Source organism: Pyrgilauda ruficollis, unplaced genomic scaffold (assembly GCF_017590135.1).
Source record: "Pyrgilauda ruficollis isolate IOZ18807 unplaced genomic scaffold, ASM1759013v1 scaffold108, whole genome shotgun sequence".
In the NCBI taxonomy this organism is placed as follows: Eukaryota; Metazoa; Chordata; class Aves; order Passeriformes; family Passeridae; genus Pyrgilauda; species Pyrgilauda ruficollis.
In genome coordinates this window covers 818,843-842,149 of record NW_024508988.1, presented here as the reverse complement: position 1 = coordinate 842,149, position 23,307 = coordinate 818,843, and the positions used below count along the sequence as shown (strand labels likewise).

General features: G+C 35.8%; 1 protein-coding gene across 3 annotated transcripts in view; it reads left to right on the top strand.

The window, feature by feature from the left end:
- The window catches only part of FYB1 (FYN binding protein 1), a 45,133-nt gene extending 22,249 nt beyond the window's left edge, over positions 1-22,884 (top strand). For 2 of the 3 annotated variants that reach the window (XM_041472619.1, XM_041472609.1), the window contains exons 5-19: positions 939-958; positions 1,776-1,822; positions 3,390-3,507; positions 5,478-5,634; positions 8,395-8,539; positions 10,819-10,847; positions 12,005-12,074; positions 12,602-12,742; positions 13,423-13,454; positions 14,481-14,547; positions 15,825-15,930; positions 16,225-16,387; positions 19,485-19,518; positions 20,634-20,665; positions 20,781-22,884. In XM_041472619.1, the coding sequence (XP_041328553.1) occupies positions 939-958; positions 1,776-1,822; positions 3,390-3,507; positions 5,478-5,634; positions 8,395-8,539; positions 10,819-10,847; positions 12,005-12,074; positions 12,602-12,742; positions 13,423-13,454; positions 14,481-14,547; positions 15,825-15,930; positions 16,225-16,387; positions 19,485-19,518; positions 20,634-20,665; positions 20,781-20,821 (1,202 nt within the window). In that variant the 3' untranslated portion in view covers positions 20,822-22,884. The remainder of the gene's footprint in view (positions 1-938; positions 959-1,775; positions 1,823-3,389; positions 3,508-5,477; positions 5,635-8,394; positions 8,540-10,818; positions 10,848-12,004; positions 12,075-12,601; positions 12,743-13,422; positions 13,455-14,480; positions 14,548-15,824; positions 15,931-16,224; positions 16,388-19,484; positions 19,519-20,633; positions 20,666-20,780) is intronic. The other variant, XM_041472628.1, reaches the window with a different exon arrangement.
- Positions 22,885-23,307: the final 423 nt, after the last annotated feature.

The following is a 23,307-nucleotide window of genomic DNA, read 5'->3' as shown; positions in this document are numbered from 1 at the left end:
CCCCCCCCTTACCCTCTTTTTCTATTTTTTCTTCTTTTTATCTTTGTTTTTGTTTTTGTTTGGTTAGAAATATTCTGGGACCATAAATCACTAGGTCTTCAAACCTGAACCAAAATGAATGCTGCTCTTTCAGAGCTGACGTTGTGTGGTCTGGTGAAGGAAGCACTGTTTTACACTTGATTTACAAAAAAAAAAAAAAAAAAAACATGGGTTGACTGTGCTTTTACTGTCACTTTGTGGTTCGAGGCAGTGAGAGGCAGTGAGTTGTACCAGGAGCAGCAGACAAGCAGATTGTGAACTAAGAATGTCAATCTGCCTCCGGAGCCCTCCTTGGTGGCACTTGGTCGGTGCCACACACTGCGCATCATTTAGTGTGCTAGCCATCCACGACTCACAGAACTGCAGGCTGTGCCGCTGGAACAGAGCTTTCCTTACCTGCCTGCAGAGTAAGGAGGAATCAGGAGATTCACAGAATATCTCTTCCTGCTGCCCAGGGCAGAGGCTGGCTTAGGAAAAGAGACTTTGGCCAGGCTACTCAGCTGTTGGGCTGGTGGAAGTAATTTCTTTGAGGTCTCTTCAGATTTATCAGGTTTCTGACAATTACTTTTTCATATAAGTAGTGATTTTGCAAACAAATAGCATAGGTAAATTACTAATGTCATTAAAGATTTTTTAAAGCAAATTTTCCACTTTTAAAATACATAGTGATATATACTGTTTGTAGATATTTTTTAGTTTGCAATGTTCCACAAAAGCAATCTAGAAAAACTGAATTTTGCATTCATACTTTCACCAAAAAAACAGGATCCTTCATAATAAAAGTTTCTAGTTAATATCACTGATGTTATAGGCAGTTTTAGATAGTTAATGCTAGAATGCATTGTTTTCTCTTCAAGAAAAAAAATAAATATCCTGGTTTTATTTTTTTTTTCCTGTAGGTCATGGAAATACACAGAGGGTAAGTACTATCCAGCAATATAAACCTATCCTTTTTTAGCAAATAATTACAAGTTTAGTGAAACTTTCAACACATTAGACAATTACCTGCAGATTTCATCCAGTCTATCCACAGTAAGTAAGTTGTAGAAGCAGCTATTTGTTGTGAAGGATAGAAATAAAATCAGAGAAGCAGAGTAAACTGGAACAAATTATCAAAGCTGGCTAGACACCAAAAACTGATTTAAAAAAAGTGAAAATGCAAAACTATCCCTTCTATTACCACTGATATTTCATTTCACTGGAATTTTCCAGAAATAATAGAAATAATGACCCTGTTCCATTCTGGTAATAGAATATTTCAGTTAATATTTCAGTTAATCACAGATTTTTATCAATATGATTAAGCACCTGGATATATAAGGACTAAGACAATCTCTTAGACCCTAATCTGAGTCCCGTTTAGATCCTTAGCATTCCAGTTTAAATAGGGCTAACCCTGACCCCTTCATGATGGCAGTGCAATCATCAGCAATGATAAAAACTTTACAGGACACACTTTGCAATTAAAACATTCACTTTGAAGCACATTAAGCAACCTGCTTGGGTGATTCTAACAATCCATGGCTTCATAAGTATGCTATTGTAAAAAAAAACAGCAGAAATAAAACAATAGTTTGTTTGAATAATGGAGTAACTTGTTTTGGGAAGAATAAGGGTATTTGCATTTTCTATGAATGTTTCTTATATAGTTTGTATGAAGCTTATATAGCAGACCAAGTTTCTTCATGTCTTTTCAACTGTACTTAGACCATTGAAAACTGATTATTTTTTTATAGGGTCAAGAAAGTGATGGAGAGATGTATGAAGACATTAATGACATCAGGTAATAATTCTAAACTCTATAACCCATTCTATCTTTATTATTATCTTTTCTAATAAGTGTATTTCATTTGGTATAAAAGTGCCATTCTGCTGCAGTCCCTGCAAGGAATTACTGTCTTCATTCATTTCACCTGGATAAAGTCTGTCTGCTCACAGGTTCTTTCCCAGTTAAACCTGCCATGCCCTGGCAAACCTGGCATGGCAAAACTCCTGCAATTAAATAATGAAGTTACTGTGATTGAGGTAACAGAGCTCTGATTTCTGATCTAAGGAGTATTTCTGAACCACTGGTTGGAATTACAGCCTAGGAGAAGAAATAAGCTCAGCCCCAAGGTATTATGGTCCCAGATAGATCTTTTGTTGTGGTTTTGTTTTGTTTTGTTTTTTGGTTGTTTTTTGTTTGTTGTTTTTTTGTTGTTGTTGTTGTTTTTGTTTGTTTGGATTTTTTTTGTTGTTGTTGTTTTTTGGGTTTTTTTGTTTTTTTGGTTTTTTAATTGCTTTTCAGATAAATGTTCTTAGAACTCCTATGAGACTCTGGATTCAAAATTTTCATTGCCTGAGTCAACTAGCTACAGAGACTGAATACAAGCTCTGCTTATTCTTCTTCCACTTAGACCTTTCCTTTGATGACTCTCTCTGCCCTGGTAATATCTAAATCTATGGGATTTACAGTGTTACAATAGCCAAAGAAAAACTCTAATTCTCCCTGAATAAGTAATTGATGTAGAATATTTCAGATGTACAACAATTTTCAGCAAAAATTTATTGTTGAATTCCCTTTGATTTATAGCCCAAGTGATTCTCATTTCAGGCTTTTTTTTTTTAGCAATTTGAGCCTACCTGTTTAGTAGGCTTGAATGTAGTAAATATAGTATACCTGTATAGTAGGCTTGAATATTTTTTCCCCCAAAAATATTGGGGGAAAAAAAAAAAAAAAAAAAAAAAAAAAAAAAAAAAAAAAAAAAAAAAAAAAAAGGAGTTTCACCAGATCAGTTCCATAGGGTTTCTAAAACACAGGTCTTCCAGAGCTGGAGGTGTAGGACTAATTCCATCCCAAATTCCCAAACCCAGTACCTTCCAGTACAAAAGGCACAGCAGATAATGTACCCTGGTGTGAAAAAATGAGTACAAAGACTGACTCATTGTGTACACTGCTGGAATAGGTTGCAATCAATTTTAAAAACACAGTTCAGTGGCAGCTCAGGTCTCAGTTCAGCCTGCATCAACCACTGGTGGCATGGGTAAGTATTTAACAGCTGCATCCAGTACAACACCCAGACTGTTGTCAGTTCACAAGCATGCTCAACAAAATTATCTCAGAGACATTTGGACACACAGATGTGGAGGCAGATAATCTTGTCTGGTGTGTTGTCCTCATGAGGGCAGGCACTGTAACTTACAAATGTAGTAAAGGACTCCTTACTCTACCTGTTGTAGCTGCATTATGGTTTAGAATCTGTAGCTTTGATTTCAATTGGAGGAGTCTTTTTTCATCACCAGCAGTTTTTTGTCAGCCTTGGGTATGGAAGATTTTCTTCACACATTTTGTCCTGGCAATGCACTTTCAGATCATCAAGGGGAAAAGAGAAGAAGCAGGACAAAGAAGATAAGAGAAGAATGGACCAAGAGAAGATAGGACAAAAGGAAAAAGACAAGAAAGAGCTTGAACTAAGGAAAAAGTTCAAAGTAAGCTTTTTATTTGGTAATGTGGACAAAGGTATGCAAGCAGCATTATTTAGCATTGTCAAGTTCAAAATAGACTTTTCACCTGGCTACAAAACTATTTGTTATGGTAGGTAGTTCAAACACCTGCATAAATTCTGAATTAGGGTTTAAGCTATTTTTTTTTGTTTGGCATATGTTTGAATGCAAGGTCTGTGCTGATGGATGGCAAAGACTGTTTGCTTACTGTTTTCATTAAATTACTTTCTTGCCTTTTTTCTATGTAAGAAAGTGTTAAAATCATTAAAATTGTTAAAATTGTTAAAATCATTCACTGTAGTAAGGTACAAAAGAATTTAGCCCTTTAAATATTTCAAAATTGTATTGCAATACACTGCCCTTGCCTTGGTAGAAGGAGACTTACAGTGAATTCCAGGCTAAATGAGGAGGTTGAAAATCAGACTTGTATAGGAGAGCTACTGTCATTCTCTGGGGCTAAATGATGAGACAATTTTTTCTGTCTTAAATCATTTTTGCATAGCTGGTGGTCAGCACGCTCTCACAGTTTACAAGTCTGCCAGTCAGTTTTTCTTAACTAATGCCCATTCACAATTCTCCATTCTGGTACTTTCAGTGTCACTGTACACAGTGGGCAGCTTTGTTTTTCTTCCTGTAATGCTCTGTACACATAAAGCCATAGTGATTCACATCATTGACTTGGTCTGCTGTGGAGAGCCTGACATGAATTAAGAAGCAAATATTAAAGGTACACATAGTTATAATAGTGAGTTATCTGGTGTTTATTGGGTGCCAAGTCTATTTTTTAGACCAGTCACAAGAAGTGTAGACATTTAGTGCACAGAAATCTTTTAGCTTATAGACTGTGCTCCTGCAGCCATTAAGGTATTTTATTATTCTTTTAAACAAATATCTTTTAATGCACATTTTCTTTCCCATTTATTGGCCACTTATACAGGATAGATATTCCTGAGTTAGTCTAATTGACAAGAGCAATATGCCTCTGAAAGACATATCTTAAAGTCACAAATATTAAATCCCAAAATGGCTTCTTCATAACATAACATAAACACGTCACAAAGTGAATCCTGGACATCAGTAAACAGTGAGATCATCTCTTGTGAGTACTTGCAAGATCATTTATAGAGTAGAATAGTAAATACAAAGTATTACATGGCAGATTCATTAACATTAATGTTAATTTATATTTACTCATAGGACTTTTGTCAGGAATAGTGTGGCCAGCAGGATCAGGGATTGTCTGACTGTCCCTGGGAGTTGTAGCCAAGTGGGCATCAGTGTCTTCTCCCAAGTAACAAGGAATAGGAAAAGAGGAAATGGCCTCAAGTTGTTACCAGGAATGTTTAGTTAAATATTAGGAAAAATTTCTTCATGGGTTGAAGAAATTTCTTCATGTGTTGAAGAAAATGAAATCCTTCATTTCTTCAAGGATTGCAAAGGATTGGAAGAGGTGCCCAGTGAAGTGGTAGAATCACTCTGTGTGAAGGTATTTAGAACATCTGTAGACGTGGTGCTTAGGGACATGGTTTAGCTGAACTTGGCAGTGTTAGGTTAATGGTAGATCTCAGTGACCTTAGAGGTCTTTTCCAGCCTAATATATTCTATAATTCTCTGAGTAGTTCTGCTGGAAATAAATGGAAACACCCATTGAAATTAAATGCATCTGTTTCATGAACTCATTAAAGGTGTCATAGGCTAATCTTAGTATTTCTGTGATTTTGCCAGTCAGTTCTTCAATTGCACTATTGCCATGCCATTCCCCTCTCTTTTAGTCTCTGATTTTTAGTTTAAATTGTGTAATTCGAACAGGAGGAAGCCTTTTTGTTTATTTGGGAACAGTATTTCAAATGTCAATGAAACAACCATCATTATCATCATTTTTTACTTTTTTTTCTGAATGTCTGGGAAAGAACTCCATTTTTCCACAACTGTGATGTCTTCCGTTTCTTCTTCAGTTAACAGGACCCATCGAAGTCCTTCATCAGGCACGGGCTTGCATTAACTACAAGGGAGGGAGGAATGAACTGACTGTCAAACAGGGGGATAAGATTGAAATCATTCGCCTCACAAACAACCCAGAAGGAAAGTGGCTGGGCAGGATAAAAGGATGCTGTGAGTTCTCTTTCTTCACTGTGCTCCTGAATGTTTTCACTGCATGACAGCAAACATGTGAGCATTACACCAAGGACTAGCCCTATCATGTCTGAGTCACTGGCCACCAAAGTAAATAATTACCCCAAGTCACCTAGTTCATAGCAGGAAGTTATTGCACAACATAATGTAACACCTATAGGCACTGGAATAAGTTAGGCACAGCATGCTGGGACCTTCACCTGACATACTGAGGGTTAATTCCCTGTCAGCAGCCTTCAAATAGCATCAGAACTCCGCTTCCTGCAAGTAACAAGTATCATGTTTTTTCATGTCTTTGTATTAAATGTAACATGGGTGTTCTTAAAATAGAATTAGAGACTATAAGGACCTGTTTTAAGTGTTTTTCTTGTTCCTATTCCTATGGAAGGTTTCTAACTGACTTCCAGGTTTTATTTTCTCTGAAATCCTAGATTCTTCTCCTGTTAAGGTGTAAGTACAATCAGTGGATCTTTGAGTATAAAGAGGTTGATTATCTGGCTCCTGGGTTATAAAAGGTTGATCTATAAAATCAAACAGAATTATTAAAAGCATTTTCTTGATCTTTAGGGGAACTAAAATGCCAATAAAATTAGTAAGACAGTTCACACATGTAGAAGAGTGTTCTACAAGATTGTAGATGATACCAGCTGAGCAGCTTGTATCTTACTATACAGATAGTATGGAGCTGAGTGTCTTTCATACAAAGAGAATCTGAGAGCTGGGGCTGCTGAAAGGAAAATTAAGGGGTGTCTTATAGTTGTTCACAAATACCTGGTGGGAGGACGTAAAGAAAATGGTGCCAGGCTCTTTCCATTTGCCGAGTGACTTTGCATGAGGCAAAAGGCACATACTGAAACACAAGGGTTCTATTTGAACAGCAGAAAACACTTTTTTTACTTTGAGGGTGACCAAGTAAGGGAAAATGTTGCTCAGAGAGGTGGTAGAGTCTCCATCTGTGGAGATCTTCAAAACCTGACAGGACACAGTCCTAGCCAACTTGCTCTAATGGAGGATCATGTTTGTTTAGAGAGATGGGCCAAGAATATCTCAAGAGGCAAGTTCCAATAACAACTTTTCCATGATACCTTGAAGTTGTGAGTCAACTATTGTTGTGAGACAAATAAGTCAATTATCTTAACCATTTTGTACACAGAAAATCAAACCTTGGTGAGGGTTGGGAGAAGGGTATTTTCCAGTGCATGTGCAGTCCATTAATTAATTTACTTTTCATTAATTAATTCTTGCATCAGCAAAACTTGAAGCTGTACAAGGCTTCTCGTTGAAAAGTTTCAATAATACAGACCAGTTTTTTACGCCAGTGCTTCAGCCTTCCATGTTCACAGGCCAGGTCTGTGAAGACCAAACAAAAGAAGAAAATCAGTTCTTATAATTTAAGTAAGAGGAAAGATCAGTGTCTTCCTCTTTGAGAGGAACCACACTAAAAACTGCATTCACTCAGAAGAAGGAGAGTGGTGAATTTTCCATTTTCAAAAAAATTCATGAGCATTTTTCACGTTGGAGAAATCAATCTGTGTACTCTGTTGCACAGGCACTATACCTGTCAAAAATTACCCTCAGGAGTGATAGAGTTCCTCATCTCAGATCAACTGCTTTGGTCAATGCAGCTACAGTACGTCTGCCAACCTGAAGAAAAATCAATGCACATGATCCTCCTAATGATCTGTCAGGAGCCTTTTGTCATGGACTGCCCTAAAATATGCCACAAGACTGCAGTGGTGTGATGAATATATGTGGGGATTTAGATGAGTCCTTGCCTTTTGCCCAGGCCTCTGGCAGCAGGTAGTAGCTTTATTGAGGTGTCCACTACTACAAAACTCCACCACTCTCATTTTCAAGTTCTTGAAAAATGGCTGATTTGGTCTATTATGGAATGAATTATTTATTTAATAGCCATAAAGCTAACAGACATAAGACTTAAACCAAACTAATACTACACAAGAATAAGGACAAAAAAATACTAATAGTGAGTAAATACAACATGAGGTTAAATTAATTAATTAATGTTATAGCTAGCAAAGAAATAATATAACTTAGGATTCAATGTATCTTACCATCCAGTTGTTGGTGGGGCACACATGGAGATCCTTTCCTTCAATCCCCAGGGAAACACTTCCCTAGGGAATTGTGTCCAGACTCTAGGGAGAGATCTCTACACTTTCAGGGTGTGTGTGTGTAGAAGGCTTCTGCCTCTAGTTTGTAGAACAGGGTTTCTTCTATTCTCCACAGTCAAGAATATTTCTTTTATCTCTTCCCACATCAAATCTTCAGACTAAGACGTTGATTCCTAGCTGAGGCCTGAGCCCTTTTGGTGCCAGATGCTCCCCTGCAGAGCCTTTCAGGCCAGGTTATCTCTGTATGCACCAACTCTCTGTGGTGGTGGGGGACAGGGGCACAAGTGGTCCCACAAGATGTCCTGCCATAAGTGGTCCCAAAGCCAGCTGAGAAAAGGAGTCTGCCCCATGATTCCTCCACAGAAAATTCTTCTGCTGTAGCAGAAATTTGGTTCAAATAGGTGAACTAAACATCAGCTGAGGAGGGTTTAACAGTGGAATTTGAGATAGATCTGATATTTGCGTTGATAGATGAGGTTGCTTGGAATGAGAATTTCTTTGAAAGTTTTCAAAAATCATACAAAACAATTCAGTCACTGATTCTGAACCTCGTGTTAAAATCATCCCTTTTCCATGACCCTTAAACTGCATGGTTTCATTTATTTAGATGGATACATTAAAACAACCATGGTGGAGATTGATTATGATTCTTTAAAAAGAAAGCAAAAACCGTCTACCAGAGCTGCTGTGAAACACACAGAGCAGGACCAAGGAACATATGATGATGTTGGACAGCAGGACACTACTAGCAGGTATGTATAAGGAATGTATGAAAAGAAACAAGTGATTCACCTGGGTCAGCCTAGACAGGGGAATTTTTCCAATGACAAACCCAGCTCTTGTCACAAAACAGCCATTTATTTAAGAAATGTATAACTATTATATGTAGCTATTCGGACTGAATAGTTAAAATTCAGTCTGAATAGCATATAATAACAGAGGAGTTAAAATGAATTCTGGAATCCAGCATCTGTAAGCACTCTTACTTAGGAGGAGCCCATACTAGAGGAAGAGGACCTACTTCATTGAAATCCAAAAGAAAAAAACCATACGGGATTACAAATCATTTGCAGGAATGATCTCTCTCTCTCTCTCTCTTTACTTGCTCTGTCTTTCAGTCACGTGCTCCCTTTTCTAAGATGCAAGACTAAAAGACTCTAAAAGCAATGGAAACACTTACTGCACCAGGGAACTCCTGATCACCCTCATTGCCCTCATGAGCCTTTGCATGAGTCTTTCACTCTTACTACCCCTTTTGTTTTGACAAGAAGGGACTTCTGAAATCCTGTCTAGGGTAACCCTTAAGAAGAGAGTGCAGATTATGAATTGAATGCTGAAACCAAGGCCTCTCAAATTCCATGAGATGGGTATAAGCTATATTTTTTTTTTGCTTCCATTGGAAGCTTCTTCTCTGTGGCAGTCTCCATGCATTTGCAGGGCAGTGCTACATTGCAGAGTCTCTTCTTCAATGTGTCATCTTTTTCATGTCATAATAGATCTGCAGCTAGAGAAGTGACAGATCCAGCAGCAGATCAGACTTGCTGGCAGGGAAATACCCTAGTGGTCTTGTTGCAAAACTCATGGCTATCGCACAGCCTAGCATGAAAGTAATTATGTTGCCATACCCCACAGGAAATTTGGCTGCTTACATGTGATTCAACAAACCATTCTCCATTAAATGTCCTGATGTGCAGAAACAGAGCCTGGGATTCAGATAAGAGATCTGCATATGGGTGTAAAGGATTTCAATATGTAGGACAACCATCTTGAAGCACTCAGCCATTACACCTGCTTTTACTGCTTCCCATGAGGCTCCTTAGCTTAGAGGCCTGCCTGGAATAACAGGACTGCAGCTGGCTGGATGATAGAACATCCCCATGAGCTTCAGCAGCAGCATGAGGAAAAGTCTTCCTTCAGGCTGGCATTTTTCATGCAACCAGTATAGCTTTGCGTGTGATGTTTTTCCAGGTTGCTCAGTATCAGTTTTCCTTCCAGCACATTGGTCCCATAGCATCATGACCTCGCCATGAGAGCCATGTTAGTTGTTCTAGGGTTCAGGTAATCTCAGCATTAGTTACTTCATTGCAGAAGTATCCTTGGCCAATCCTTTTCAGTAGGGCAAGCATTACAATTAGTCACCTCAAGGTGAAGGAATTTAGAAAATGTATTGCATTCAAAAGCAAACAATTGCACTGTTTTCTTACTAAAATAACAGTGTATTCCAAGGAGCTTCAAAGGATTAATGATTGGCTTAGATTCATTAAATCCTTTAAACTGTATTTTGACAATTTTTTCTTCTCTAGTGATTAATAACACTCTGTTCAGTTCATGAGCATGAAGTGTTGTAAGGTCTGACATATATCAATATGTTTTGAAGCCACTGGAAGAATGCCATTCCAGAAAAAAGCTCTTAACCGAATAGTATTATCTCATTATCAATAGTATTGCTAACATTCCAAAATTAATAAATGACTAGGAGTGTTGTATTCCAGTATTTCTTGGCACAAGAGTTTAACAAGTACCTTGTTTTGATGTATAATTTTAGGTAAGGCTTTGACCTGGAAATAATCTCAGCCACTATGAACCTCTCAGGCTTTTTTCAACTACTGTTAGAATGTTGGACTAATATGTACTCCTTCTATATTGTTAGAAACATACATTTATACATTTATATCAAAGCTAGTTGAGCAATAAATTAACTTGTTTACCATTTCATTTCAAGAAGATCACCTCATAAGAAATGAATCTAAAGGGTTTGGATGTACTCTGTAGTGCTCAGTCAGATTATATTTTTATTCCCATCAGCTCTGACTACATGATCTCCTGAGATCCCCTCCAACACAAATTATCCTATGATCCAAAGGCATATTTCATACTTTAAGATATCAACAGGAATATAAAATACATTCTAAATATTTTTGCCAAGGCCAAAAGCTTTAGAATTAGAAAAGAAGTGATGGGTGATCATAGTGTTTTCTTTTTCTGAAGGATGACTGCTTTTCTCTAAAATGTCTTTTGTTTGCTTTTCCAGTCAAAGTGGTGACCGAGATGGAGGTGAAAGTAAGTTCTACTTAAGTGTTTGGGGGGAATTTTTCTGTGTATTTCTTACCCTCACATTCTGACTTCTGCAGCTTCCATATAATGCAGTAATTATCAATAAGCAAGTTAAATGTCAGCTAACAGGCAACAAACAAGGAAGGGTAGTGGCCAACTAAACTTCCCCACCACCTATGGGAACTTGAGTGAGACAGAATGTTTGTCTCCAGATCCTGTGAATCACCAGCATGCCAGATGATCAAATTTTAACTTTTTACTTGTGTGTGAAGGCAAATCATCCCACAAAACAGCACAGATCTAACTGGAGAAATATTCACATGAGCAAGAGGTTTTCTACAGGAGAAATCCAGTTCTGAAACAGCCAGCATTACTACAAACTAAAGCTTCATTTTGCTGACAGAGTTAAGGGGAACTTCAATTGCAGCAGCACACTGGAGGCCCAACTGCAGCAGCTTCACGCTGTCAAGCTGACACATTCAAACCCAGTTTTTCCTTTGTTAGCATGTATATTTATGTAGCATTCTCTGTTAATCACAAGAGCACAGCTCATCTTCTCAGCTTTAAGTTTAGATACTGGTCATTGCAGAAGCATCCCCTGGCAGTACTGAATGGAGCATCTGCCAGCCAAGTACAGATTTCAGTGCCTACTCTGACCAGTGTCTAGAATTGGACAGGCAAACCAAGTTAACCCTGCACTGAAGGAGGTGGGACACAAAGGTCAAAACTGAGACCAAAATGGGGAGCTTACATTGCTTTTGTCTCTGACTACTTTGGATGAAAACAAGATGTCAGCTGCTGAGAGTGTTAGTCTGACATGTTCGATCATCACTTGAGTCACACAGGAAAACTTAAAAGTCATCATAAGGCCTGGGCCAAAATCAGCCCTTTAGAATTCCATTCACTATGGTCTAGAAACATTTGTTTTCAGTATCTTGTGATTGGCAGTGCCACATTTAAATGCTGTGGATGGCATTCTAAATTGGAATAAGTCTAAATTTCTGGTTTAATAAAGGGTCTGGGCTGGTTTACAGAAAGATTCAATTTGCAAGGATATTGCATAAACTGCACACACATCTGATATAGTAAAGAAGCCTATAATGAATACCTTATTAAGCAACATGAAATATAATTGCATTAACTCTCTATTTGATTTGTTAAAGGCATGTTCCCACCTCCTCCTTCTGATCAAGACATTTATGATGGAATTGATGACGAAGATGCTATAGCTAGGTATGTTTTTATATATTTTAAATAATTTGCTTCTTTGACAGAATGTTTTCAGTTTTCAATAGTTTTAAATCAAGCATAACAATTAGCAAGTATTAGGATGATCAGCAAGTTGGTATACATCAAAATGGATATGTGAAGCTAGAGAAAAGGATTCTTCAGTCTTTTGAAGAAGTTTTGTTCTGTAATTTTGATATGTCAGCAAAAGCAGTTTGCAATCACGAAAATGTCCCAGTTTCCAACTAGACAGAATAGGTCTGAAATCAAAATAAAGACTAAAATTCTAGGTTGCTCAGTAACAACATGAAAACAGTAAGCCACTAGATTAATATCTATACTATAAATACATCTCAGTAGCTACAAGTGGCCTAACATACATATTTCTAGTTTAGCATGTTAGCATTTGGGTAAGCAACTTCACTTCAGGAGCTAATGACAATTATGTGCATCAATGGGCCTTTTAATTTTACTGGGCCTTTTATGAAGAACAGTACATTTTACATTGTGATAATCACATGCATACTCCAAAGGTCTGTATCGCAGGATGAAGATAAGAATGGTATCTGGTCCTGGGGAATCTTGAAGAGACTAAAGGTCAAAGATGGCAAAAAGAAAAGTGTACGAGAAAAAACAGCCAAAGTCAATGAGGCAGAAGAAAATGAAAATTTGTTGTAAGAGTCTGCCAGGAAATCAAAGTGCACATTAACTAATTCTAATAAAGCATTGATCACATGCTACTAACATGTCCTCACAGCAGCCTAATGAATCATGCATCAAATTGCAGCTCAGGATGATACTTTCCTGCAAAAACACTGAGCTTTCTTTTTACTTGCATAATTATTCTCTTAACAAGCTGTATTTGTTGCAAAAGTCTGGTAATCAAAATATGCTGAATTCTTCTTTTGGTGAAAAGCAGCAGAATAATCTATCATCTTTTGCCACTGGTCATGTAAATTTGCTGTATACTCTGTTAAAATTTACTTTTCTCATCATGTACAGTACAATGTAGCTGAGATGAACTGGTAAATCTCGGCCCAATTATCAAAATTTTAGGAATAATATGCCAAACAGAAAAATGCAAAGATTGTCTTCTATCCATCTTACCTAGAGAATAAATCAGCAGGTGGTGATTTTGTCACATTCTTCAGTCATTTGGTTCTGAAACAGTTTACTTTAATTCAGTGACAAAATTAGATTTAGTCCCTAAGTATTGCTGGTGTTAGTGACACTTCAAAATATCTGGAGATTGCTTGAAACCATTGTGTTGCAAGTTTTTTAAATTATTTAGGTTACAAAAAAGGTTATTAATGTTATATAGACACTTAATGAGCTTTTTTTTCCCCCCCGCCAGCATGTCTTCTTCAACAAAGCAGTCTGGAAAAGGTAATTAATAGCCTATTGTTCAGTCTCCATATTGATTCCTGATTCTTTTTCTATATACATTGCTCTGTATCGTGCTAGTCACAAAAATACCATCCAAGGAAGGAAACAGGACTTCCTATTGCTTACCCCGTTCCAGTAAACAAATTTCAAATATTGTGACTGATCCGGCTGCAGACAAGGAGATACAGATACATTGCAAGCTCCCTGGTAAACAATTTAAAGTATTTAATGTGATTTTTCTACCGGAGATTTGCACTAGTCCATTTTATTTGCCATTAAATAGGAACAGATACCCCTGGAAATAAGCACTCAGTGAAAGACCTCAAAAGTAAAGAGAAATTATTTGTTTTATTGTTAGCACTTGCAGAGCCTCTGTAAAAGCACATACAAGCATCAGCTCAGTTCTGGAATAAAAAGGAAGTTCTTTGAATTTTTGAGTCTGCTTCCAGAACTGAGTTCTAAACCTTCTATATCCTGCTGATTTTTCTAGCCATTAGTTTGATGAGTCAAACAATTGATTTCTCTCTAGAAACATGCTGAATGTGATTGAAAAAGTATTCTTGAGCTAAGAATTCTCTTCACAGCTTTAGCATTGCAAGATGGCCTAAAAACTAACATACCCATGATTCATATCCACTTCCAAGCAATGTTGCATTGATCAGGATGCTATAGAAGTTATTGAATGTGCATAAAAATCAAACTCAGAAAATATACTTTAGTGCAATACAGTGGGAATTTGATTAATTAAAATGAAAATTAAAGGCTATCTCATGTGTCAAAACTTGCTTTAGCTTGAGCAGATTACAATTTCAGTGAATATCTGTTATTATTAATAAAGAATCTTAACCTGAAAAGGTTGGGTAGTGTTGCACAGGTTGTGCAAAACAGAGCCCAGAGTTACCATAGACAGTAAATGGCTACAGTACTTGCCATAATTTATCAATTTAGCTACATTGTAACACAATATATTCACGTCTCATTTTTTCACATAATAATATTTTGTTCTTTTGAACACTATTGTTTCAGATTATGGAGACAATGTTTATGATGATGTAGATTCTTCAGACTTCTCTGCTCCGCCACCTGTTTCCAGGCAAGTGAAAATATTACTTCCCTGATCAGAAATCTAATACACAGAGAGACATTTTTAAAGTATATACCACAGGCAGATTGCTACTAATATCTGCTTTATTTGGTGTTGTCAGGTTTTGTATTTCTCATAAACCTACTGCTGATAATGGCAGTTAAATGCTCTTTCTTCCATTACAGACTGAAATAATAATTAGACTATAGAATAAGTAGGCATGTTTTGCATGTCAACATATTCATTCCCTGATGGAAAAGAGGTAGAAAAGGTTACAGATCTTATAGACAGGTAATAGATTGTAGTTCTCTTTCTATCAAAATTTGGGGACTGTTAGGATAGATACTTTATCTCAGCTTCTGCAGTATTTTAAGAGAAAAGGACCCAGTGCCTGTGTTTAAAGTATGAAACATATTTGGAGGTGTAAGTTCAGCTTGAAAAACTTATCCTGAACCAGAAAATGATCATCATATCTGGAGGACAGTGTTGTGGGCACAGTTGCATCTGTGAGGATGACTATGACACGTCACATCCTGTTGTCACTCACTCCACTCAGGTGGAGCAACAGTGCACTACAATAATGTAGTTCAGAGATATAAAAAGAGAAAGATCTCTTTGGACTGTGTACCCAAAGGAAAATATGTGGAACTCCTAAGCTAAGTCTAGGGTAGGTCACACACACATACATTCATCATCAATGCAACTGTCATCCCGCCGAGATCAGCAAGGATCAAGAGTCAGACTTTACATTCCCAGGTGCATCATCACAAAGGGCAGTTAGGGCATGAAACCCTTCCACGGTCTTTGGCAAAAGTCAGTCCTATCAGGGATGTGCAAAAAACAACAGAACTTGAAACAGATTATTTAGTGCAGGTTCCCTGGTGTAGCAAAGTCTTCAGGCACATAGGGCTAGGTTAAGATGTTCCAGCTGCCTCCACAGTGTGACATGTCATTCAGCTTATTGCCCAAAGGTGCACAATCTTCCCAAAAACTGATCCTTACTGAGAGATTCTAAAGTGTCTTAGTAGATAGATACTTAAAATTAATTTTTGATAGTCACTTATGTGTTAGCTATACAAATATCAGAGAGAAGTAGGAAAGACAGCCCCAACTTTTTTACTTATTTTGAAGTCAAGTCTGTATTGTATTCTCAGTATTGGTTTTTCAGAGCAACAAAAAAACATGATAAAGACACATGAAGGCTAATGCATTTTCACCAAAATTATTGGAAAGCATGCCTCTGATATATTCCTAATTTCATTTTTATCTGTAATCTCTTGATTTAGTTCATCAAAATCAGTAAGCCTTGGAAAACCAAAGTCAGATGCAAAGTACGGACAAAAGCTCAAGAAGATGGAAAAAGAAGAGAAAGAGTTCAGAAAAAGGTTTAAAGTAAGTTTTGTTCAAAGTGTTTTCTTCACATAAGATATAAAAACAAGTATCTGTGTAGCATCTTCTAATTTGTTCCCCATAACTTGCTTTTGAAAGGGAAAGTATTACTACATGTATAAATAAATAGTGATCTGAGCATCTCTAAGTCCAAATGGCAAGTATGGGCACATACACATATTGCAGCATATACAAATATTTGTTAATTTTCAAAAATTTAGTAATAAATGGGAATATTAATGGGAAAACACTGATGGGTTCTAACCGTGGTTTGGGGATGTTTTTTCTCCTTTTCAGTTTGACAGTGAAATAAAAGTTCTTTACTCTACAACCACAGTCCAGAATTTATCTCAGAAAAGATGGTGGTATAAAGACTTACAAATTAAACCAGGGGAATCTCTTGACATTATTGAAAGTACAGATGATACCAAGGTCCTTTGCAGGAACAAAGAAGGAAAATGTAAGTTTTGTTTAAAAACTATTGTACATATCAAATTGTCAGAGAATGGTTGAGTAGGATGTGTAAAACCTCTCTTCCCTGGTTTACTGAGGTTTACCTTGCCTGGTGGTTGACAAGAGGCAGATTGTTATTTTATTACTGTGTTTTAACACTGGCTTGCCTTAAAAAAATCCAAACCTCTTCCAGTGGACAAGATATACTAAGTATTAGAAAAAAGGGCCATTTTTTTTTTTGTTAAGTTTTTTTTTTTTTTTTGCAGCTAGGATCAGCAGATGTTTTTCTTGCTTCTGTCTCTCCCCCTGTGCCAAAAGGAATGTAGCTGTGATAGCCCACTGAGTGTGGTAAAAGTAAAGTCCTTGCTGCACCTCTGGATAGCACTAGCCCATTAATTGCAGCCAAGAGAAAATCAATAACTATGTTCTTACTTTGGAAGAGATGCAGTTTAATCTTTTCAACAGACTGGGGGGAACATTGCTTTGGAGTCTTCCCCCAGCTTCCAGCTAATCCAAGGCATATGTCCTTGCTGGCATATCTGCTTGTTCTGGGAGCTGCACAAGGCCTTTCAGTGTTTCTTTGAAATCCTTGGCCAGGATTTGCACTGGCAGAAATTTTTGAATTTTTTGAGAAGTCCAAAACCATCTCCTGATGGTTTCAATTTCATAATGAGCTTCTGTTACACTACTTTCCAAATCTCCTAGTGAAAATTCACTTTGTTCTTGAACAGCCTGCTTTCAAAGTAGCAGCATCCTCCTGCTCACCTTTCTTCTTTACCTCTGACTCATGTAGAAGACAGTCCAATGCTATAAACATCTGAAGAGGATTCAGCCACCTTCCTTTTATTTTTTTCCTCCTGTACTCAACTGTTACAGTCTGGAGTACAGTCTTCTTCCTGGCAGGCCTGCAGGGAGAGGAAGAATTTCTTGCATAACAACACATATGTTTTTCAAAATATGGATTGCACTAGTAGAGCCACTTCCCAAAAAAAAAAAAAACAGCTTTCAAAGCCACATTTTTTGAATCAAGCTAATAACAAAGTAGAAAGTAGTTCATGTTGGCTGTTTTCCTCTCATAGTCTTCAAAGCCTTTCAAATAATGGCAGGAGCTACTGCTTTGCTATGCATAAAAGAGCAAAACAAATAAAAATATCCTCCCTGAAAACCTCTGAATAGATCCCAGTCAATTTACATATTAGTTAGCGAAGTTTGAATCCTTAACTTTAGTTAAGTGCATGACAGTTTTGTTTATTTGCTCTAGTTGTTCTAGTTCCTCAGATCTTAAAGCTGTTATTTTACCTTCTGAAGGCCAGGTAGACTGAAAATCCACAAGTAAAGACAGTTTTGTTATTTTCTTGCACATGAATTCTTTGATTTAATCACTAACTTGTATGTAGCACTTCCATAGTTTCCAACAATTAAATAAAACAACAATTTATATTTCAATGTATTCTCACCTTTTAAAGCAAGGGCTGATGATCTTAGGAACATATTCTGCTATGGCTTATTTTAAATGTTATGAAATTATTTGAAATTCCATAAGTGAAACAAGGAACTGATTTTTATCTACCATCTCAAATTCCTTCTTGGTCTGAACTCACACATTTTGAAATACACAAAAGCTTTCAATTCAGCTTTGTAGATTTTGCTTAATCATTAGGACATAAATGGACTTCAGTGGCCCAAAGTCTAATTTTTGACCTCTCTGAGTTTCCTTTACATTGTCAGTGAGCAGCTGGCACGATGTGTTATAGCTTTCAGTGCTTGATCAACATGGAGTGCGCTGACCTGCTGGCTTCTTCCTTATTTGGAAGTACCATTAAAAACATAACAAATTATTTAGAAACTGAAACTTTGGACATGTTACTTTAGTAAATCTGAAAGAGTGTAAAACCAGCAGGGCTTGTATCTCCCACATATTTAAGGGCCAGTAATCACCAGAAGAACTCAGATAATGCTTTCCAATGGTAGAAGCACTGTCACATGCACATGACTTCCAAGAACACTGTGTTTGTATGCCATGACTATGAGCAAAGAAATTTTGTGTTCACATATTTCACTTGAGAAAATTATATGAAAAATTAGAGAAGCTTAGGTTATCCAAATGACTTTAAATTATTTCCTGGAGACTTCAAGAGTCATGGAAAATATTGGACTGTCCTATAAAGAATTTTGAAAAAAACATGTCTTTAAAAAATTTAAAAAATCAATTTCTATTGTCTTTATTCCAGAAAATAAAAACTGAGGAAAGACAACTGAGCTAAGATGTCCTGAACAGACACTGCTAATGATTAAAAGAAGGACATTTACATAGTAATTTCAAATTCAAGACAAGATCACATTTATTCCTTAGAACTCTCCTAATTTCATACCAGCTTACTAGTGTTTACATACAAATATGTAATTACTGTTATGGCTCTCTCTTTTTTTTGTATTCATTATACCAATTGAAAAGTATTTCAGTAGATATCTTTCACCAAAGACAGGAAATAATTTTTTTTTTAAAGAAATTATATACATTAAAAAAGAATATGTGTAATTTTATCTGATTTCTTTAGTAATGCCCCAGAGTAATAGAATAATAGTCAGTATTTTTTCTAAAGTATTTCCATTATTATATCCATTATTGATCTTATTAATGTTACAGTTAAAATTTTAAACTGTTGCATGTAATAATATTTAATTGGAGTACACATCTTGAAATACATTTTTCTTCTTGTATGAAACTCTAAATATTTCTGTTACTTAATATTACTGCAAATATTATTATGTTGTTATTAGTATACTACATTTTTGTGCTGTAGTTTTTGTTAATAACTGTTGTTTCACATCCCTCTCATGCAAACAAGAAACTGAAATACAAGATGAAAAGCTAATCTTGCATAACCTCTATTACTATTTAAGTAGGCAAAAAAGAAAAAGCAAAACATTGGACACAGCAAAATCTTCATCGACTAGGTGCCCATTGTACATAGTTTTCCATCTATTATGTCTTTCTGTCTGAAGTATATAAAAGAGAAAAACTGCATTTCATTAGTGTTAGCAACAAAGGTAATAATGAGTATTTCAATTTAACTTAAATACATCTATATTTCATTTTACAGATGGCTACGTTCTGAGAAGCAATTTAGTTCAGAAGTAAGTATAAAGAGAGAATTTTGAAAAATTTGTTGTAACACTTAATTTTCTTCTAAATGGTCTAGTAAAAAAAGTAAAATATAATTATTTTAGTCTGTCATTTTAGAGTTGAGAATTGAGTTTTTTCAAGGAGTTAGGTTTGTCAAAAATTAATCACACACATCCATGCAGGAAATTTGCCGTTTCATTCCTCATTGCTTAACCATAGGCTCTGGTTAAACCATGAAAAATCATATAAATTAAGCATCATTAGCACTAGACTCTATTACTGAACAGCAAATTAATGTGGTTAGGTGTATTGATGCCTTTTTCAAATGTTTAATTAAAATGGACCAAATTTTCTTTAGGTTTGTTTGTACTTCAGTCTTAGTGGGATAGAGATTTGGCTCAGTGTTGCTCCAAGTAATTGCATGGAGCTCAGCATTTTGGCTCTAATCCAAAACTCTTGTCAGACAAAGCCTCTCCATTTCCTTCAAGAGGCTTTTCGTATTAGACCCTTAAATATCAAATCAGATATCACTTTTAAAATTGTGACTTTTAGAATTTAGAGGCATTTAACACTCACACACATATTTGAATTATATGTATAAACAGTTTTACTGTTGTCCATGGGCCTGTCCTTGTGTCTTAGTCACATATTTGAAAATTCCTATTCATGGACCATGTATCTTTCATAGACATTATATAAATTCATTACATAAAAAGTAGCACCTCCAAAACTATTATGTAATTGCTGAGTACAGAAACAAAAAGAATTTCAAGGGCATACTGACTGGGTTTTTAAATTCAATTTTTCTGGTGACCATTTTTAAAGAAAAATTAAGTATTTAATTTCTTTATGGAAATAACTCTATGAGAATATCTATGTAAAAATGTAATAAATAAAATGGACTTTTAATAAAGCAACCTTTTCATGTTAGAAAGAAATATATCTAAGTCTACACTTCACTGAAAATATTTTGGCCTGACCATCATGCTCAACATAGTTCCGTTATTACAAATAATTAACAAGTTAATTATTTGATAAATTGCCTGCAGCATTCTGCTACTGTATTTTTAATACATATCTGATGTTTCAACTTTTAAGTATACTATTTGTCTTTTTTAACTTACAGTGACGGAGAGATTTATGATGATATTGGTGACGGTATGTTGAACATTTGGAACAATACTTCATTTCTATTCAATTACAATAAATAACTTTATCTTTGTGTTGAAGTACTACATAATATTAATAGTTTTTCATTTTATTTCCATTTCAGATTGCATCTATGATAATGACTCTGATGCTGAATGCTCTTGAAGTAACAACTTCATTGAAGATCAAACTCTAGTTTGGAATCTCACTTGTGAAAGCAAGAAGAGTCACAAATGCTGATTGCAAGTTAATTGGTGTCTCTTTTAAATACACAATTAATCTTTTTTGGGATTTCGGCCTTTTGTCCTCCAATGCTTTGTATAAATTTGTATTCCCATTTATCTGAGCATTTAAAATTGAGGAAATACAAGCAAAAGTCAGAGTTATAATTTTTCACTTCCTTTTCATATTTCTGACCGTCCATGTAGAAACACATTTTTAATTATTTACTCCCACAGAGGCCAGTTCACATCTGTGAAGGGTCCAGAGGACAACAATCTCTGACAACAGGTTTTACTCTGACTTTCACCTACTAAGCACCAAAGACAGCCACTCTGGGTAGGACAGTATTCTGGAAAAAAAAAAAAAAAAAGATGATAACATACTATTGTGAAAAAAAAGAAATTAAAAGTTGTTAAGAGGAGAGAATACATCACTGACCTGCCATTCCAGCTGCAACAGTGTTAGCTACACTGACATATGCAGCCATGTTCCATTGTTTCAAAAGTCTATTTTTCCGTGTTGTACTAATGATAGAATATCATTCTCTAAGATTTATCTGAAGTCTACTTTAGAGTATTGTGTTCTACTTTATACTGTAGTGTTGCTCAAAATATACTCAGAGCATTTAGGTTAAGATTTAGTTTCTGTTTAGTTTGAAGATAAGTTGTCACTATAGTAATATAGGTATTACAAGCTATAAACTGTTTGGAAATTACTTCTAGACTAAATATGTAGGTGTATTTGTCACTCTATTTTGATAATGCCCTTTTTTTCAAAGTATTGTAGTTTACTACTAGATTTGGCCAAGAGTACAGAAGTCAAATATTTCCATGCTTATCCATTGTAGAAATAACATTTATTCCTAAAGTTCATTTTTGATGCTGTTGTATGAATGACTAAGTTGTAAATAAAAGCAAAGTCAACAGGTAACTCATAATGATAAATATCACTTTATCCTTATGTATCAGAAGTCACTGGAAATCAAAAGACCTTTACAGTAAGCTCACAATAAACAGGGTGAGTGTGTGCAAAAAAATGGAACATCTATTGATTTTGCTGCAGTGCAAATTAATCAAAAACCTGTAATGACCAATGTGGCTGGATTGGTGGAAGCGGCTAGCGGCTACTTTTTATGAACGAGTCTCATACAATGCTGAAGGGAAGTCAGGTACACTGTGCAACACAGCCAGTTTAGTTTATAAACATAAACATAAAAAATGTTGGCTCTGTTAAGTCAGTGACTTTTGGTCTCACCTTCAGTGAAGCTGAGATTCCGTCTTATAAAAGTGTCTTTTATTGCTGCTTCCAAATACAGTCATTCTCAAAGGAGGCATAATGCAGTGGGGATATCAAACATAAAATTAAGAGATAGTGGCCTATAAGCTATTTTGTACTGTATATAAAATCACTGATAGCATACTGAAAAGCTATATGCAACTTGACTTCTCTTTCTATTTGCTATTTATCTTATGTATTTACTATTCAACCAGCATTCAGGCATCAAATACCAATTTCATGTGTAAACATCAGCTGCAGCACCCAAATATAAAACATGACCATGCATATTAAGTGCAATGAATATGTGTGACTATTTGACTGTCACTGCTAATGGATTATTTATTTTTCAGCAGCATTCAAGAGGCTGTCTGCATTAAATTAGTGATACGCCAAAGAACTGAGTGGGCATGCAGGCAACTAAACAACTGCATAGTTCTTCCATGTTCTTAGTGTTAATGTGTGTAGGCACTGCAATTCTGTATCAATAAGACTGACTACATTGGCCATATGATACATTAAATAATGAAAAGAAATAAATATATTTATGGCTAAAACTCTATTTGCTGCTTGTTGAAATCAAATATTATGTGGTTGCTGCACGCTGTTAAAATGAACTTTTAAAATATTACTCATTGAAAATTAGTGGCATTGTATCTTTTAACTTTTATTACTCTGGGATGCTTTTTTGTATTTCTACTGAATAAAAGTATTTTTTCTGAATAAACATTTTCTTAGCAAGAAATGTGGGTACACTGTCTTCTGTCAAAATAGAGCAACAGTAGCTGAACAGTAACTTCTGAAAATTATCACTGAGCAGCTAACAAAGTGAAAATCAACTTTGTTATTGTTGCAAAGGCTGCACAAATGCAACGTGGCACTTGTTAGTAATTGCTGCACAGAAAATGAAATGTAAGCAGAAAATCTTCCAGACAAAGAAAATCTATACTTAGGCAGTCTATATTCTAAGGGATTCTCACCTGTAATTTATTCTAGTATATTTTAAAAGACATAAAGAAAGAAATGGAAAGCTGTTCACTTGATATTTTTCCTCCTCCAAATTCAGTCTATAATCCTGCAGTATTTGGCTGTGCCTGCTAAAAGAGTCAGCAGTGAAAACATCAAAATATTGACATAAAAATTAGGTTTCAGCA